The sequence below is a fragment of the Diaphorina citri genome, unplaced genomic scaffold (genome assembly GCF_000475195.1).
Source record: "Diaphorina citri unplaced genomic scaffold, Diaci psyllid genome assembly version 1.1 scaffold610, whole genome shotgun sequence".
In the NCBI taxonomy this organism is placed as follows: domain Eukaryota; kingdom Metazoa; phylum Arthropoda; class Insecta; order Hemiptera; family Psyllidae; genus Diaphorina; species Diaphorina citri.
This window is the reverse complement of record NW_007378043.1, coordinates 154,094-172,906: the sequence shown is the minus strand read 5'-3', so window position 1 is coordinate 172,906 and position 18,813 is coordinate 154,094. Positions and strand designations below refer to the sequence as shown.

Genomic DNA, 18,813 nt, shown 5'->3' with positions numbered 1-18,813 from the left:
TGAGGACAAACCCGAAGACGTAACTTCGACTGAGATTCAAACGCAGACCTCTGTCGATTCTTCTGGCAAGAAAATTGTCAAGAAGAAGAAAATCACTAAGAAAATCAAGGACGGCAAAGAAGAGGTGACTGTTGAAGAGGCCCCTGTTGAAATAACTGAACTACCAGTAGATGAAGTGATACCTGAATTCGCTAAAGTTGTTGAAGATAAACCTGAAGAGGTAACCGCTACTGAGGTTCAAACGCACACTTCTGTTGACTCGACAGGCAAGAAAATCGTGAAGAAAAAGAAAATCACAAAGAGAATGAAAGACGGAAAGGAAGAAGTTACCGTCGAGGATGCCCCAGTTGAAATCACTGTGATACCAGCCGACGAGGTTATTCTTGATGTTGATTTCTCAGTTCCAGAAGTAACTCCGGATATGACTAAACCAGAAGAAGTCACAGGAAAAGAAGAAGCATCCCTCCTTTTTGGGATATTTAAGAAAGCCGGCATCAAAGCTCCTCAAAGAAGTGTTAGTGTCGAAAGTGAACCTGACTTGGATGTTACAAGAAGAGATTCAAAGAGCACAGAAAAAGTTAAGAAAAAGAAAATCACAAGGAGAATGAAAGACGGAAAAGAAGAAGTTACCGTCGAGGATGCCCCAATTGAAATCACTGAGATACCAGCCGACGAGATTATTCCTGAAGTAGCCAAGTTGCTTGAGGACAAACCGGAAGATGAAACTTCTACTGAGATTCAAACGCAGACCTCTGTCGACTCTTCTGGCAAGAAAATCGTTAAGAAGAAGAAAATCACAAAGAAAATCAAGGACGGCAAAGAAGAGGTGACTGTTGAAGAGGCCCCTGTTGAAATAACTGAACTACCAGTAGATGAAGTGATACCTGAATTCGCTAAAGTTGTTGAAGATAAACCTGAAGAGGTAACCGCTACTGAGGTTCAAACGCACACTTCTGTTGACTCGACAGGCAAGAAAATCGTGAAGAAAAAGAAAATCACAAAGAGAATGAAAGATGGAAAGGAAGAAGTTACCGTCGAGGATTCCCCAGTTGAAATCACTGAGATACCAGCCGACGAAGTTATTCCTGAAGTAGCCAAGTTGCTTGAGGACAAACCCGAAGACGTAACTTCGAGTGAGATTCAAACGCAGACCTCTGTCGATTCTTCTGGCAAGAAAATTGTCAAGAAGAAGAAAATCACTAAGAAAATCAAGGACGGCAAATAAGAGGTGACTGTTGAAGAGGCCCCTGTTGAAATAACTGTACTACCAGTAGATGAAGTGATACCTGAATTCGCTAAAGTTGTTGAAGATGAACCTGAAGAGGTAACCGCTACTGAGGTTCAAACGCACACTTCTGTTGACTCGACAGGCAAGAAAATCGTGAAGAAAAAGAAAATCACAAAGAGAATGAAAGATGGAAAGGAAGAAGTTACCGTCGAGGATTCCCCAGTTGAAATCATTGAGATACCAGCCGACGAAGTTATTCCTGAAGTAGCCAAGTTGCTTGAGGACAAACCCGAAGACGTAACTTCGAGTGAGATTCAAACGCAGACCTCTGTCGATTCTTCTGGCAAGAAAATTGTCAAGAAGAAGAAAATCACTAAGAAAATCAAGGACGGCAAAGAAGAGGTGACTGTTGAAGAGGCCCCTGTTGAAATAACTGAACTACCAGTAGATGAAGTGATACCTGAATTCGCTAAAGTTGTTGAAGATAAACCTGAAGAGGTAACCGCTACTGAGGTTCAAACGCACACTTCTGTTGACTCGACAGGCAAGAAAATCGTGAAGAAAAAGAAAATCACAAAGAGAATGAAAGACGGAAAGGAAGAAGTTACCGTCGAGGATGCCCCAGTTGAAATCACTGAGATACCAGCCGACGAGGTTATTCCTGATGTTCATTTCTCAGTTCCAGAAGTAACTCCGGATATGACTAAACCAGAAGAAGTCACAGGAAAAGAAGAAGCATCCCTTCTTTTTGGGATATTTAAGAAAGCCGGTATCAAAGCTCCTCAAAGAAGTGTTGTTGTTGAAAGTGAACCGGACTTGGAGGATACAAATACAGATATTAAGAGTACGAAAAAAGGTAAGAAAAAGAAAGTATTAAAAATTAATAAAGACGATATTGTCAATATTGCTGTGGACGATGAACCCTTTGAGATCACTGAAATTCCATCGGATGAATTTTTATCTATTCCAGCAAACGAATCTGAAGATATTTTTTCCGTTGAAAATATTGTTCACTTTGATAGTGATAGAAAACCTCATCAAACAAAGAAGCTAATACAGAAGAAACTTGTAGATGGAAGGGAAGAGGTGACCATAGTAGAACTGCAAGATGAACTGGGTTCAGAACCTAATGAAGATTCTAGCCCCTCAACTGTTGAAATTACTGAAGTATTAGAAGATGTTTCCAATATTATTCTTCCGGACACGGCAAAACCAGAAGAAGTTACAGCAGACAAGAAGTTGGTCAAGAAAAAGAAAATCCCAAAGAAAAGGGAAGAATTGAAAGAAGAATTTAGCGTTGAAGGTGCCCCGGTCGAAGTTACTGAGGTACCTACCGACGAGGTTATTCCTGAAGTAGCCAAACCCGAAGAAGTAACTTTTACTAAGATTCAAACAAAGACTTCAGTCGATTCTTCTGGCAAGAAAGTTGTGGAGAAGAAGAAAATCACAAAGAAAATCAAGGACGGAAAGGAAGAGGTAACTGTTGAAGAAGCCCCTGTTGAAATAACTGAACTACCAGTAGATGAAGTGATACCTGAATTCGCTAAAATAGTTGAAGATAAACCTGAAGAAGTAACCGCCACTGAGGTTCAAACGCAGACTTCAGTCGATTCTTCTGGTAAGAAAATTGTAAAGAAGAAGAAAATTTCAAAGAAAATGAAAGACGGAAAAGAAGAAATTATTGTCGAGGATTCTCCAGTCGAAATCACCGAAATACCTGCTGATGAAATAATTCCCGAGATGGCTAAAATTGTTCAAGAAAATTTCAAAGATGAAAATGTTGGAAAATTGGAAGATTCGCCAAGTGAACCAAAAGAGGAATCAAGTGGGAAACTTCATCGCCTTACAAATAAAGGAAAGGAAACCTTGGGAAATAAAAGTCCAAGCAAAATGTCATTTTCCAACATGGAAGCAGTTGAACCATTTACTGGTATCAAATTAAAGAAGTCTTCCCCTAAAGTGCAAAATGCAAAACAAGATAGTTCGCCACTTACCAAGGTACTTCTTAAAAGTCGAATTCGAAGAATAGAATACCCACCTCAGCTCTTTTTCGTAAAAATTTCGGAGTTGGAACCAATTTCCGTTGAAAATGGTGTATTATCCAGGAATTATATTGAATCATTAAAAACTCAAAAGGCCAAAAAAATGCAAATAAAGCTCCCTAAGAAAGATAACCTGAAAATGGAAACATATGCTCTAGAAAATTTGAGTCCAAGTCCAGAAGATGAAAAAATAGTAGATTTTGAAAAGTCACAGAAAGAAAAAGCTGAAAAACCAGATCAGGCAGATTCATATTCAAAATTAAAAATTGGTAAGGGTAATATCCCAGAAGAAAATGATAGTATTGAGAACATTGAACTGAAGAAAGTGCCAAAGAAAGGAGAAGAAAAGGAATTACTGGATAAAGAAATGTCCAAATTAGTTTCTGACAAATCAAAACCTTCGGAAAAAGACAAAGATCTTAAAAAAGACGTTCCCTTCAGAAAGCCACATCGAAAAGATTCAACTGACTTAACTGATGAAAGTCAACCAATATCATTCGTTCAAGGAGATGACAATATCAATGAAATGCTCAATACCCAAGTCCCGAGGGCTAAAGAAAGTTTAGTTGTAGAAGACTCTGAAGAAAAAGATAAAACGGAGACGACGAAAAAACCATTCACTGACACAGTAACATCAGATGACATTTCAAGCACACCAGATGCAACACAAACAGGTAATATTTTCAACATTTAGGCTTGTAAGCTAGAGGTTCCGGGTTCAATTCCCGCTAGTTTTTTTTTTTTTTTGTTGGCTCGTTAGCTGGTCAGTGATAAGTAACTACATTACCAAGTGTGAAAAGCGAGAACACATTTATTAGACTAATGATAATAATTGTCATTTATTAAAATTCCAATATACTCGAATTGAGTTAGATTCAATATCAATAGACTAGATCACCACATCTTGAAATGATTACATGTACACTTTGAGGATTATACATAGCTACATAATATAAAATATACATTCAATATTTGTAAGTAGGTACCTTTTTAATAATGTCCATGAGTGAGTACGTAAAACATTGCATGTTTTCCATATTCTTTTTATGCACGTAATATTTCCGTATCTTGTACTGGTTTAATAAGTAGGTAGTCCCTACAGCTAAGAAATGTCTTTGTCGTCTAGCTGTAAGCTTTTGTTTCCCTCTAGAGCCCCCTAGACTCTATAGTATGTGTATTATTTATATTCAAGTAAATTTGAGTAGTATGTACTGTATGTATATCTTTTAACTCCCCCTTACGCTCTCGTTGATAGATTCGTAGAAGCTCAACCCTCCGAGTGGGCTTTTTGTGTATGGAGTTAAGCTGCTATGATAAATGCAATGGCCACATTTAAAACATTAGGCATTTTTATTTTGGTCGACGGCGACGTCGACAGAAGTTCCTAATTCAAAAGGGTCCCTTCGTAGCAAGGTGTTAATGTTAACCGATTATTTTCTAATAAATCGACATGTCAATTGGCCGTATGGGTACATAATACCTATTATTAGATTAGGTTCCATTTTCACTAAAATTGTGGTGAGCTTTGCTTCGTAGCAAGGTGTTATTGTTAACCGATTATTTTCTAATAAATCGACATGTCAATTGGCCGTATGGGTACATAATACCTATTATTAGGTTCCATTTTCACTAAAATTGTGGTGAGCTTTGTCTCGACAGGCAAGAAAATCGTGAAGAAAAAGAAAATCACAAAGAGAATGAAAGACGGAAAGGAAGAAGTTACCGTCGAGGATGCCCCAATTGAAATCACTGAGATACCAGCCGACGAGGTTATTCCTGATGTTGATTTCTCAGTTCCAGAAGTAACTCCGGATATGACTAAACCAGAAGAAGTCACAGGAAAAGAAGAAGCATCCCTTCTTTTTGGGATATTTAAAAAAGCCGGTATCAAAGCTCCTCAAAGAAGTGTTGTTGTTGAAAGTGAACCTGATTTAGAGGATACAAATACAGATATTAAGAGTACGAAAAAAGGTAAGAAAAAGAAAGTATCAAAAATTAATAAAGACGGTATAGTCAATATTGCTGTGGACGATGAACCCTTTGAGATCACTGAAATTCCATCGGATGAACTTTCTGAGCTTTGTGACCAGGTCGAGGCACATGAAAATTCACACATAGGTATTTAGATCCCTTTCTTTCCTTCTCTTTTTATATAAAAACTTCAAACTGTATTAAAGTCCCGTTTTCATAAGTATTTGTAACTATGTCTGAGTAACAGGGTGTATTATACGAATCTAATGTTTTTATATTTCATATTTCAGGTGATACTGAGAAGCCTAATGTTTTGTTCGAGACTCCCAATGAATTGTTAGCTGCTGATGCTAAAGAAACCGCTGAAAGCAAGACACCAGAGGTTCTAACCTCTTCAACTCCAGATGAATCTATTAAGAATATAAAATCTCCTAAAGTGAAAAAACCAAAGAAAACAAAAGACGTCCCTGATTTAAATGACGCAACACCAAAAGATGATGTCACGACGGAAGAAACACCTACAGTAGAAAAAGAAAAGCGAAGGTCCTCGAAATCTGAAAAACCAACTGAAGATGATGATTTAACAACAGAAGTTCCACGAGTAGACGACACACTTGAAGAAGGAGGAAAAGAGGAAGACTCTATAAAACCAAAAGAAAAAAAGAAGAGTGTGAAGAAGAAAGTTCCTAAACCAGGAAAGGAAAAGAAACCAGAGAGAGTAGATTTAGAAGAATCACCTGACAAAATTTTGGAAGCAGAAATGGAGGATAAGTTTACATCTGAAGATGTAGATGATTTGCCCGTCAGAGACATAAAAAAGAAGAAAAAAGTAATTGAAAAGAAACTTCCCAAAGAAAGTGATGCTCAATCTGACGACACAGTAGATAAGGAAAAACCAAAGCTAATGAAAATAGAGAAAAGAAAGATTGAACCAACAAAGTTAAAAATAGAAGATGTAAAAGAAGAAAAACCACAATTTGCCACAATCAAATTAAGGAAGGCATCAACTATCCAGAAAAAAGAAATTGAGGCCGTACAAATACCAAAGAGACTTCTTAAAAGTAGAATTACTCGTGTGACAGACTATCCTGTACCAGTACAATATGCAAAAATAGAACATCTACCAGCTGCTATTAAAGATTGTGGAATATTGTCTAGGAACTATGAAGAAGCAATGAAAATTGTGAAAAAGAAGATCAAGAAGATAAAACTTCCAAACATAGAGAAGGCAGAATTAGAAAAGTACGAGCCTTATGTTGAAGATATTCCTGACGCTTCTACAACTTCTGATGACAATGAAAAATATAAAATTCCAGAATCGGACCAATCTTTGGATCAAGAAATACCCCAAAAACCTTTGGTTTTAGGTAAAGGAAAAATACCTGAAAATGAAGAAAAATTGGAGTCGGTGAAGTTGAGGAAAATTCCTGAAAAAATTGAAGAAATAAAAGATGTTGAAGACAAGAAAAAACCTAAAACTACGTCAGCTGAAGAGAAATTGAAAAAAGAAAAACCCGAATCTGATGTTACTTTGAAACCATTAGATGACTTTCCTACAGATGATACTGAACTAAAATACAAAGCGCCTAAATCGAGAAGTGAAGAGAGAGATGAAGATATTGACGAACATATAACACAGCCTAGAACTACAAAACCGAAAAAGGATTCTGATCTAAAGCAAGAAAGTATAAACCTCATTTTAGGAAAACCGAAGGAAAAGCCTGAAGAAGATGAAAAAGATATAACTCTCAAATATAAACAAGGAGAGCTCCCAACTATTGAACCAGAGGAAATAAAACTTAAACCTTTTGTAAAAGAAAAGACCTCGAGTCCTCCTGGAGAAAAATCGTTAGAAATTGACAAACCGGTATTTCCGGATTATAAAAAGGAAGAAGATGAAATTACACCTAAAGAGTTCCCCAGACCTGACGATAAACCCAAGAAAAAGTCAATGAAAAAGAAAATTCCTAAAGTCAAAGATGATAAAGGGGAGGATGTACCTCTTCCAGATGAAATTATTCAAACTGAAGCTGAAATAATAAATCCTGAAGTAGACAACCAAGAGGCTGAACAGCCTGAGCAAGGAAAAGCTTTGGTCCCTGACGAGAATGCCAAGGATAACATTATCCCACAAAAAAGTGAAAAATTAGAGGATGATAATAAAGACGAAAATTTAGTTAAGCCCAAGATACCAGCTGATGATAACGGGAAGAAAAAGAAGAGTACAAAAAAGAAATCAAAACAAGTAGATCAAACTCCTACAGATGTTGCTCCTGATGAAGTCGAAAGTATCGAAAATATTCCGGAGACATTGCCAGTTGAAGAAAGTAAACTTCCTGAAAATAAAGTGGAATCGTCTACAGATGGACAGGTACCCAAAAGAATGTCGATTTCAAAGGAACCTCCTCAAGAGCCTTTCACAGCAGTAAAATTGAGAAAATCTATTTCTAAACAAAAAGAACCTCAAAAAGAGGATGTTCCTCTACCTAAATTTTTATTGAAAAGTCGATTGGTGCGAATCGAATACCCACCACAAGAACTCTTTGTTAAAGTTACTGAATTAGAACCTGTATTCGTTGAAAATGGCACTTTATCACGGAATTATACTGAAGCGTTAAAAGTACAAAAAGCTAAGAAAATTAAAGTTAAACTTCCAAAGAAACACGATACTGAGCTTGAAAAATATGTACCAGAAGATTTTAGTCCAAGTCCTAAAGAAACAGAAACTTTTGATTTTGAAAAACCTCAGAAAGATAAAGTTGAAAAACCAACGGTAGAAGAATATGAAGCCTCAAAAATAAAACTTGGCAAAGGTAAATTACCAGAAGAAGATGATAACATTGACACTGTACGACTGAAGAAAGTTCCAGAAAAAGTCGAAGATGAGAAAGTAGAAGAAGTAGAGAAAAAGAAGAAAGAGGTTTCCGATGAAACAAAACCTTTAAAGGAAGACAAAGATTATGAAATAGATTATCCCGAAGTACCCAAATTTGACTTCCCTGAGAGAATATTAGAGAAAGATCAAATTACTGAAGAAGAAGATTTGCCACAGGAAGACACACAGTTAAATAAACGAGATAGCTACAAGAGACCATTGAAGAAGAAAAAAGAAATAACTGAACCTGAACTAAACATTCTACCTGGAAAAGGAAAACAGCCAGGAGTAAATGACGAGGAGGATATTTCGTTTAGAAAGCCAGGTCGAAAAGATTCGGAGGACATAACCGATGACATTAAACTCAAACCATTTATTAAAGAAGATCAGGGTGCCTATGAAGAACCAGACAAATATCTTCAACCTGAAGAACAGGTAAAAGATAAACATAAGGACTTGCCCGATGACGAAGACACATCGATCATTAAAGTAAAAATAACAAAAAAACCAAAGAAAAAGAAATCGATGGAAGAAATCCATCCGGCAACACTTACCCCAGAGACTGTTGGAGAAGAAGCTAAACCTACAGAGGAAGCAATAACCACAGAGGAAATTGTTCTAAAGAAAAAACCCAAAAAGCCTGTAGTTGTGGAGGAGGAAGCTGAACAGGTTACAGTCAAAAAGGATGTCGAAGAACCTAAACCCACAGAAGAAACAACAACCACAGAAGAAGTTGTTCTAAAGAAAAAACCCAAAAAGCCTGTAATTGTGGAGGAGGAAGTTGAAGAGGTTACAGTCAAAAAGGAAGTCGAAGAACCTAAACCCACAGAAGAAACAACAACCACAGAAGAAGTTGTTCTAAAGAAGAAACCCAAAATACCTAAAGTTGTGGAGGAAAAACCTGAAGAGGTTACGATTAAAAAAGAAGTTGAAGAACCCAAACCCACAGAGGAAGCAACAACCACAGAGGAAGTTGTTCTAAAGAAAAAACCCAAGAAGCCTGTAGTTGTGGAGGAAAAAGCTGAAGAGGTTACAGTGAAAAAGGAAGTCGAAGAACCTAAACCCACAGAAGAAGCAACTACAACTGAAGAAGTTGTTCTAAAGAAAAAACCTAAGAAGCTTAAAGTTGTCGAGGAGGAAGTTGAAGAGGTTACGATTAAAAAAGAAGTTGAAGAACCTAAACCCACAGAAGAAACAACAACCACTGAAGAAGTTGTGAAGAGGTTACAGTGAAAAAGGAAGTCGAAGAACCTAAACCCACAGAAGAAGCAACTACAACTGAAGAAGTTGTTCTAAAGAAAAAACCCAAAAAGCCTGTAGTTGTCGAGGAGGAGGCTGAAGAGGTTACGATTAAAAAAGAAGTTGAAGAACCTAAACCCACAGAAGAAACAACAACCACTGAAGAAGTTGTTCTAAAGAAGAAACCCAAAAAGCCTGTAGTTGTCGAGGAGGAGGAGGCTGAAGAGGTTACGATTAAAAAAGAAGTTGAAGAACCTAAACCCACAGAAGAAACAACAACCACTGAAGAAGTTGTTCTAAAGAAGAAACCCAAAAAGCCTAAAGTTGTCGAGGAGGAAGCTGAAGAGGTTACCATCAAAAAAGAAGTTGAAGAACCTAAACCCACAGAAGAAACAACAACCACTGAAGAAGTTGTGCTAAAGAAAAAACCTAAGAAACCTAAAGTTGTGGAGGAGGAAGCTGAAGAGGTTACCATCAAAAAAGAAGTTGAGGAACCTAAACCCACAGAAGAAACAACAACCACTGAAGAAGTTGTTCTAAAGAAGAAACCCAAAAAGCCTAAAGTTGTCGAGGAGGAAGCTGAAGAGGTTACGATTAAAAAAGAAGTTGAAGAACCTAAAGCCACAGAAGAAACAACAACCACAGAAGAAGTTGTGCTAAAGAAAAAACCTAAGAAACCTAAAGTTGTGGAGAAAGAAGCTGAAGAAGTTACCATCAAAAAAGAAGTTGAAGTATCTAAACCCACAGAGGAAGCAACAACAACTGAAGAAGTTGTTCTAAAGAAAAAACCCAAAAAGCCAGTAGTTGTGGAGGAGGAAGCTGAAGAGGTTACCATCAAAAAAGAGGTTGAAGAACCCAAACCCACTGAAGAAACAACAACCACTGAAGAAATTGTTTTAAAGAAAAAACCCAAAAAGCCTGTAGTTGTGGAGGAAGAAGCTGACGAAGTTACTATTAGAAAAGAAGTCGAAGTACCTGAACCTACCGAAGAAACAACAACCACTGAAGAAGTTGTTTTAAAGAAGAAACCTAAGAAGCCTAAAGCTGTTGAGGAGGAAGCTGAAGAGGTTACAATCAAAAAAGAGGTTGAAGAACCCAAACCCACTGATGAAACAACAACCACTGAAGAAGTTGTTCTAAAGAAGAAACCCAAAAAGCCCAAAGTTCTGGAGGAAGAAGCTGAAGAGGTTACCATCAAAAAAGAAGTTGAAGAACCTAAACCCACAGAAGAAACAACAACCACTGAAGAAGTTGTGCTAAAGAAAAAACCTAAAAAACCTAAAGTTGTGGAGGAAGAAGCTGAAGAGGTTACCATCAAAAAAGAACTTAAAGAACCTAAACCCACAGAGGAAGCAACAACAACTGAAGAAGTTGTTCTAAAGAAAAAACCCAAAAAGCCCAAAGTTCTGGAGGAAGAAGCTGAAGAGGTTACCATCAAAAAAGAAGTTGAAGAACCTAAACCCACAGAAGAAAAAGAAAAAACCCAAAAAGCCCAAAGTTCTGGAGGAAGAAGCTGAAGAGGTTACCATCAAAAAAGAAGTTGAAGAACCTAAACCCACAGAGGAAGCAACAACAACTGAAGAAGTTGTTCTAGAGAAAAAACCCAAAAAGCCCAAAGTTGTGGAGGAAGAAGCTGAAGAGGTTACCATCACAAAAGAAGTTGAAGTACCTAAACGCACAGAGGAAGCAACAACCACAGAGGAAGTTGTGCTAAAGAAAAAACCCACAAAGCCTGTAGTTATGGAGGAAGAAGCTGAAGAGGTTACCATTAAAAAAGAAGTTGAAGTATCTAAACCCATAGAGGAAGCAACAACAACTGAAGAAGTTGTTCTAAAGAAAAAACCCAAAAAGCCTAAAGTTGTCGAGGAGGAAGCTGAAGAGGTTACCATCAAAAAAGAAGTTGAAGAACCTAAACCTACCGAAGAAACAACAATCACCGGAGAAGTTGTTTTAAAGAAAAAACCTAAAAAGCCTGTAGTTGTGGAGGAGGAAGCTGAAGAGGTTACCATAAAAAAAGAAGTTGAAGAACCCAAACCCACAGAAGAAACAACAACCACTGAAAAAGTTGTGCTAAAGAAAAAACACAAAAAGCCTGTAGTTGTGGAGGAAGAAGCTGATGAAGTTACGATTAAAAAAGAAGTTGATGTACCTAAACCCACAGAAGAAACAACAACCACACAGGAAATTGTTCTAAAGAAGAAACCCAAAAAGCCTGTAGTTGTAGACGAGGAAGCTGAAGAGTTTACCATCAAAAAAGAGGTTGAAGTACCTAAACCTACCGAAGAAACAACAACCACTGAAGAAGTTGTTCTAAAGAAGAAACCTAAAAAGCCTGTAGTTGTAGAGGAAGAAGCTGACGAAGTTACGATTAAAGAAGAAGTTCAAGAACCTAAATCCAGCGAAGAAACAACGACTTCTAGAAAAGTATCATTGAAGAAGAAAATAAAGAAGCCCGTGATATCACCAGTTGAGGGTGATGAACTTACCATTAGAAAACAAAAGTCGGTTGATGATGAGAAATCTACAGTTGAACTAGATACAGAGGATATATCGGTTGAAAAGGACAGACCTGACAAACAAAGTGAGTATGAGGAAAAAATAACGATCAAAAGGAAAACAAGTCGAAAGAAATCTACTCAAGAAGGTGCTGATGAGTTAGAGATGAAGAAACCGGAAATTGAAGAAACAATAGAACAAACCTTAACGCTGAAACCTAAATCCAAGCAAAGAAAATCGATAGTAGAAGATTTGGGTGAAGAAATTATAACTTTCAAACAAAAATCCGTTGACAAGAGCGAAGATGAAGAATTTGTAGAAAATGTCACATTCATACCAAAAAGAACCAAAGTACAACAGGACGTAGAACAAGAATTCAGTTTGGCTCTCAACACTTACGATGAAGAGGAAATATCAATGTCAGGTAAATTACATGTTACAATCAAATTTTAGATTTAGTATAATATCCTATGTGGATATTGTGGATATATCAACCACCAAAATTCGTCATGAGCTTGAACTATAATATTTTCTCCGTGAGGATTCCTATGTCAATATATTTTGAGAATTTTAATTTGTCTATTGTTCAAGTTAAAAATGGGGGGGGGGGGGGGGGAATCAAAGATTTCTGCGTTGTAGTGTATAATTAAGCTTAAGGGTGAAAGGGGGGGGGGGGGATCAAAGATTTCTGCGTTGTAGTGTATAATTAACTAGCCGAAATCCGTCGCTTCGCTCCGGATTTCCGCTAGTAAATGCTTAAGGCATGGCCGTTCATGTCGCTCATCCATTTAGTGGTCTTGCTCGGCGTAGCTTAACAAAAACAAACCGGAAAATAGCCTACAACCTTCACGGGAGTGCAAGCAATAAGTTGACAAAGTTTCATAGCAATCGGATGAGCGGTTTGGCCAGGCATAAAGCTCGAACACACACAAACATTAATTTTTATATATTAGATAAAGTTGTGCTTTTTTCACCCTCAACAGGAAAAGTAAAATTACCGAAGAAATTAAAACCTCTGGTAATCAATGAAGAAGCAGCTGAAGAAACTATTCGCACGGGAGTGCAAGCAATAAGTTGACAAAGTTTCATAGCAATCGGATGAGCGGTTTGGCCAGGCATAAAGCTCGAACACACACAAACATTAATTTTTATATATTAGATAAAGTTGTGCTTTTTTCACCCTCAACAGGAAAAGTAAAATTACCGAAGAAATTAAAACCTCTGGTAATCAATGAAGAAGCAGCTGAAGAAACTATTCGAATAGAAGAAGAGTCCATCGTTGCTGTTACTCCAGACGACGTAAATATGCCCTTAAAACGAAGAGTATCCAAAATATACAATGTCGAAGAATTGGTCAGTGGTGATGTCCTCTTGAAAGAACCTGGATCCAAACTATTCGAATAGAAGAAGAGTCCATCGTTGCTGTTACTCCAGACGACGTAAATATGCCCTTAAAACGAAGAGTATCCAAAATATATAATGTCGAAGAATTGGTCAGTGGTGATGTCCTCTTGAAAGAACCTGGATCTAAAAGTAAAACTGAACCCAGAGGTAACGTCAGTGAAGAAGAATTCTTTGACTTCAAGATAAGAAGAAAGTCTTCGGTTATGCCAACGACATTACAGGAAGGTAAAAACAAAGTCAACATTCTATTTCTAACTTGTAGACGTTGTGTTGCTCTAATGCTTTTCTTTCTTAATGCAATCGCTTAATTTTGTCAAATCCACCCAGTAAATCACATCTCTTGTTTACTCCCAAGATCAAAGGATTTCACGCTTTCAAAGGAAACTCAAGCTTATTTAAAATTTGATTTTCTCCCATGTTCTATGTATAAGTAAATTTTCGAGTTTATTCACTTCTGTTTATTATGTATCTGCCTCTAATAGATTAAATTTTTTAACTCTTACTTTAAGATTTTGACAGTAAATTACTCCCAAGATCAAAGGATTTCACGCTTTCAAAGGAAACTCAAGCTTATTTAAAATTTGATTTTCTCCCATGTTCTATGTATAAGTAAAATTTCGAGTTTATTCACTTCTGTTTATTATATGTATCTGCCTCTAATAGATTAAATTTTTTAACTCTTACTTTAGGATTTTGACAGTAAATTAAAATACATATAAAACCGTCGAGAAAAAAACTTTGGGAATTTTTTCCTGAAAACATTACTTTTTGAACTCATCTTATTGGACTAATTATCATTCTAATATTATTAACTTACAGATATAAATAAAAAAGACTTTGTTGTATACCCAAAGTAATTTAGATTTTCAAAAACCTGAAATGTGTTGTTCTTTATTTTAGATAAGTATTTTATCTTTCAGCTTCCGCTTTCTTTTTGTAACCAAAATAGAAAATACGTAGGTAATATTTATTTACCTATCTTAAAAAAGGTAATGTTCATTTTTCTTTTCATTTGACTGCTTGCTTTTGCATTTTTCTTCCATAATACATACCTTTTATCCATAAAAAAACCCAAGTCCTTTTCAATTTCAATCTACGATATCTGTCAACAAATAGAATTTCATTTGGTTTGTCATATTAATGCTAAATCCTTTCTTATTTTTTTCTTTTTCCTTCGTTCGACTGCTTGCTTTTGCATTTTTCTTCCATAATACATACCTTTTATCCATAAAAAAACCCAAGTCCTTTTCAATTTCAATCTACGATATTTGTCAACAAATAGAATTTCATTTGGTTTGTCATATTAATGCTAAATTCTTTCTTATTTTTTCTTTTTCCTTCGTTTTTACCTTCTTGTGTGAGCTCTTTGCATATTACAAAATGCGTATTCGCCAAGTGTTGTGCATGCAAGTTTGAATTTTGATTCAGTTGCAGTGTGCCAGATTGTAGGACATTTTAATCAAAAAGGTTAATTTATCTTTGAAAGGTTAATAATTTACCTATCATTGAATAAATTCACCACGAAAGTTTCTGGTAATAGAACTCAATGTAGGTACTTGCCACGGTTTTCTACTGGATTTAATAGGGATTGGTCAAATAATACTGTCATTTGTCAAAGGAGAAATACCAATGTAGGTACTTGCCACGGTTTTCTACTGGATTTAATAGGGATTGGTCAAATAATACTGTCATTTGTCAAAGGAGAAATACAAAAAATTCTACACTATTTTTGCATAAATTCTATGTTAGAGAAAAATAGTAGATAAAATAACTATGTAACCAAAGAAATAATGAAACTAATCTTGAGTTTTGACCTTTTTACAGAATCCGCCTCGTTGAAAATAACAAAGGAAATCGAGGAGCTTCCGGAAGGTAAGTAACATTACAACTACATAAATTCACGTGCAAGAAATTTGGGACGGAGTTGTAACCCACTTTGTGGAACCGGCCATGATTGTGGCTCTAAAAATATTTTCAAGACATTTAGGAAAGGCTATTAGAGCAAAGGGGTAAATAGCCCTTTTTTTGGGGGGGGGGGGCGGCTATTTCTACAGTTTGCTGAACCATTAATAATGTGATAGAGCGTTTTTGGGGGGGGGGGGGGCGGCTATTTCTACAGTTTGCTGAACCATTAATAATGTGATTAATTTATTATGTTATTTATTTATTTGTTTGTTTATTTACACGCTAAGCAGCAAGTAAATAAATAGAAAAATAAATTTATTTTTCTAGGTGAAGGTGAAATCATGTTCTCCACATCCACCTATGAGGCAGAGTCACCGGAAACCATCTGTCTGGTCGAAGGAGAGAAGGTGTACGTTTTAGGTAAGTTTCCGTCTTAATTTTTAGCTAAATTCCCGTTTCCCAGTATATATATATATGTGGCTTGATAGAGGGTCTTATTGCTAAGGTCTTATCGTACCAAATTTCCCGGAAGTGAAGAGAGAAGAGAAGACAGGAGAAAGCCAACCGTTCCGAGAACGAACCTTATCCGTTCAGGATAAAATCCGCCTAGGGTGGGAATTAAACCCGCGGCTTAGCGCTTACAAGTCAAACGCGCTACTAAGTAGGCTGGCTTGACCGCTTTTGTGTTAACCATGTTTGTCCCTTCTTCTCATTTCAGACAGTAGCAATTCCGAGTGGTGGTTCGTCAGGAAGTTCCTGACTCATGAGCAAGGTTTTGTTCCTGCCATTTACCTGCGAGATGAACCTAGTTACGAGCTGTATGTCCAGACTAAGCTCCATGAGAAGATAGATAAGCTACCCATCTTTGAGAGTAAGTCCAATCCATATGCTCCAAATTTTTACAGTACAGGAGAAAATTAGGTTCGAAGGGGGGTGGCCGGGCCCCCTCAGCCTCAATTTTTCGGAGTCTGACGTATAGTAGAGGAGAAAAATGAAGTTCGAGGGGGGGCCCGGGCCCCCTCGGCCCCCCTTAAATACGGCCCTGCTGATCAGGTGTACCAGTCAGGTTTATCTGATAGTGAGTGGCTGGCCCTATAAACTTTGACATTTCATGTTGCTCGTTTTATTACAGAACCAAAACCAGGCGAGTCGACATCGGCGCCCAAGTTCATCGAGAAGCTACAGCCCAAGCATGTACCTGATGGTTCTACCGTGCAGTTTGAATGTCAGGTTGAGGGTAATCCGAGACCTTTGATCACTTGGTTCCGACAGACGGCAGTCATCAAACCGTCTGAGGAGTTCCAGGTAGGTGCACTCGACTCAAGTTTTAGTTCTTTACTTGAGGTTTAACGTGAATGTAGGTACATAGGTTTAACTGGTAAGGTTTTTTTTTTCTTTTACCTCGTTGAGAACAGTAATTCCAGCGCTCGCCGCTCGTTCATGAAGCGCGATCATCTCTGGTGACAAAGATGCTGTCACCAGAATCTTTCGTCCCGAATTTCCCGGAAGTGAAGAGAGAAGAGAAGACAGGAGAAAGCCAACCGTTCCGAGAACGAACCTTATCCGTTCAGGATAAACTCCGCCTAGGGTGGGAATTAAACCCGCGGCTTAGCGCTTACAAGTCAAACGCGCTACTAAGTAGACTGGCTTGACCGCTTTTGTGTTAACCATGTTTGTCCCTTCTTCTCATTTCAGACAGTAGCAATTCCGAGTGGTGGTTCGTCAGGAAGTTCCTGACTCATGAGCAAGGTTTTGTTCCTGCCATTTACCTGCGAGATGAACCTAGTTACGAGCTGTATGTCCAGACTAAGCTCCATGAGAAGATAGATAAGCTACCTATCTTTGAGAGTAAGTCCATATGCTCCAAATTTTGGGAGTCTTGCTTACAGTACAGGAGAAAATTAGGTTCGAAGGGGGGTGGCCGGGCCCCCTCAGCCTCAATTTTTCGGAGCCTGACATCACTTGGTTCCGACAGACGGCAGTCATCAAACCGTCTGAGGAGTTCCAGGTAGGTGCACTCGACTCAAGTTTTAGTTCTTTACTTGTGGTTTAACGTGAATGTAGGTACATAGGTTTAACTGGTAAGGTTTTTTTTCTTTTACCTCCTTGAGGACAGTGATTCCAGCGCTCGCCGCTCTTCATGAAGCGCCCTCATCTCTGGTGACAAATACGATGCTGTCACCAGAATCTTCCTGTGTTGAATATAGAGGGAACTGTAACTACTAAGGCCTTATCGTCCCGAAAGTACAGAGAAAAGGAAGACAGGATAGGAAAAAGCCAGCCATTCCGAAAACGAACATGATTCATTCAGGATAAAATCCGCCCCGAGCGGGAATCGAACTACCAGCCTAGCGCTTACAAGACAAACGCGCTACCAACCAAGCTAACTTGCCTGGCCATTAGGTGAACCGCGCTCCTAATCTTTCCACTGTTGTCACATTGTCCCCAGATCTTCTACGACAGTGATAACGTTGCCACATTGATCATTCGCGAGGTGTTCCCGCCCAAGCTTTTTTTTTTTTTTTTGAGACGGGGGTTTTGTTTTACCTTCCATTCTGCGACAAGCTATCCGCATTAACCTCACCCATTGTGTGTGAGGTCGAGAAAAACCAGTAGCACGCGATTGCCCGGATAGTCATGGTCACCCATGACCCTTCGACATACATACAACGCTCAACTTTAACTTCAGTGATATATTGGGAACTGATGCTTTGGCCGCTGATTTTACTTTGGTATCACGTGCATCCTTCCAAGGTATCTAGGCTAGCATATACAAAAAGCCCACTCCGAGGCTTAGGTGTAGGGGCAAACAGCCCTAAAGGATGGGTTAAGCTTCTACGAATTTAACTAGGCTAGCCAGATTTTTCCCCCTCGGTTTTCGGTATTTCAAAAAATTCCCAGAAGCATATTTCCCATTTGTAATATTTCCCCCTCTCTCCAGGGAGTCATCCTTGGCCGACATCTTGGAAGGCATTCCGCCCACGTTCTCCAAGAAGACCAAACCGGTTTACGCCGAAGAGAATTCCGAAGTCACCCTGGAAGTGCGTCTGGTGGCGGTGCCCGAACCGGACCTCCTGTGGTACTACAACGGCGAACCTCTGCAGGAAACTGACGAGGTGGTGTTTTCGGACCAGTCCGATATGCACAGTTATGTGTCCATTGTGACGATCAACTCTATTAAGAAGAGACAGGAGGGAGTGTACACTGTGGTGGCGAAGAATCGGGAGGGAGACGCCAAGATGGACATCCCTGTTAAGGTGAGATGGTATTTCAGGTGCTCCAACATACACAAAAACCCCACTTCGAGGATTAGTTATAGGGACAAACAGCCCTAAAGGACGAATCTACGAGGTGCTGCATTCTAACAACGGCGAACCTCTGCAGGAAACTGACGAGGTGGTGTTTTCGGACCAGTCCGATATGCACAGTTATGTGTCCATTGTGACGATCAAGTCTATTAAGAAGAGAGAGGAGGGAGTGTACACTGTGGTGGCGAAGAATCGGGAGGGAGAGGCCAAGATGGACATCCCTGTTAAGGTGAGATGGTATTTCAGGTGCTCCAACATACACAAAAAGCCCACTTTGAGGATTAGTTATAGGGACAAACAGCCCTAAAGGACGAATCTACGAGGTACAGCATTCTAATAGCGAGT

The 18,813-nt window shown here is 38.4% G+C and overlaps 1 protein-coding gene across 1 annotated transcript in view; it reads left to right on the top strand.

Annotated features, from left to right (window-relative positions):
* Positions 1 to 4: 4 nt before the first annotated feature.
* Positions 5 to 18,813, top strand: part of LOC103510529 (titin-like) — a gene marked incomplete at its 5' end in the record, with an annotated part of 39,360 nt that continues 20,551 nt past the window's right edge. The window contains 16 exon segments of the mRNA XM_026824555.1: positions 5 to 3,944; positions 4,364 to 4,498; positions 4,930 to 5,241; positions 5,532 to 9,334; positions 9,409 to 10,527; positions 10,862 to 12,275; positions 13,041 to 13,234; positions 13,236 to 13,319; positions 13,321 to 13,480; positions 15,080 to 15,127; positions 15,488 to 15,580; positions 15,879 to 16,031; positions 16,293 to 16,465; positions 17,610 to 17,668; positions 17,850 to 17,914; positions 17,993 to 18,417. Of these exon segments, the coding sequence (XP_026680356.1) occupies positions 5 to 3,944; positions 4,364 to 4,498; positions 4,930 to 5,241; positions 5,532 to 9,334; positions 9,409 to 10,527; positions 10,862 to 12,275; positions 13,041 to 13,234; positions 13,236 to 13,319; positions 13,321 to 13,480; positions 15,080 to 15,127; positions 15,488 to 15,580; positions 15,879 to 16,031; positions 16,293 to 16,465; positions 17,610 to 17,668; positions 17,850 to 17,914; positions 17,993 to 18,417 (12,177 nt within the window).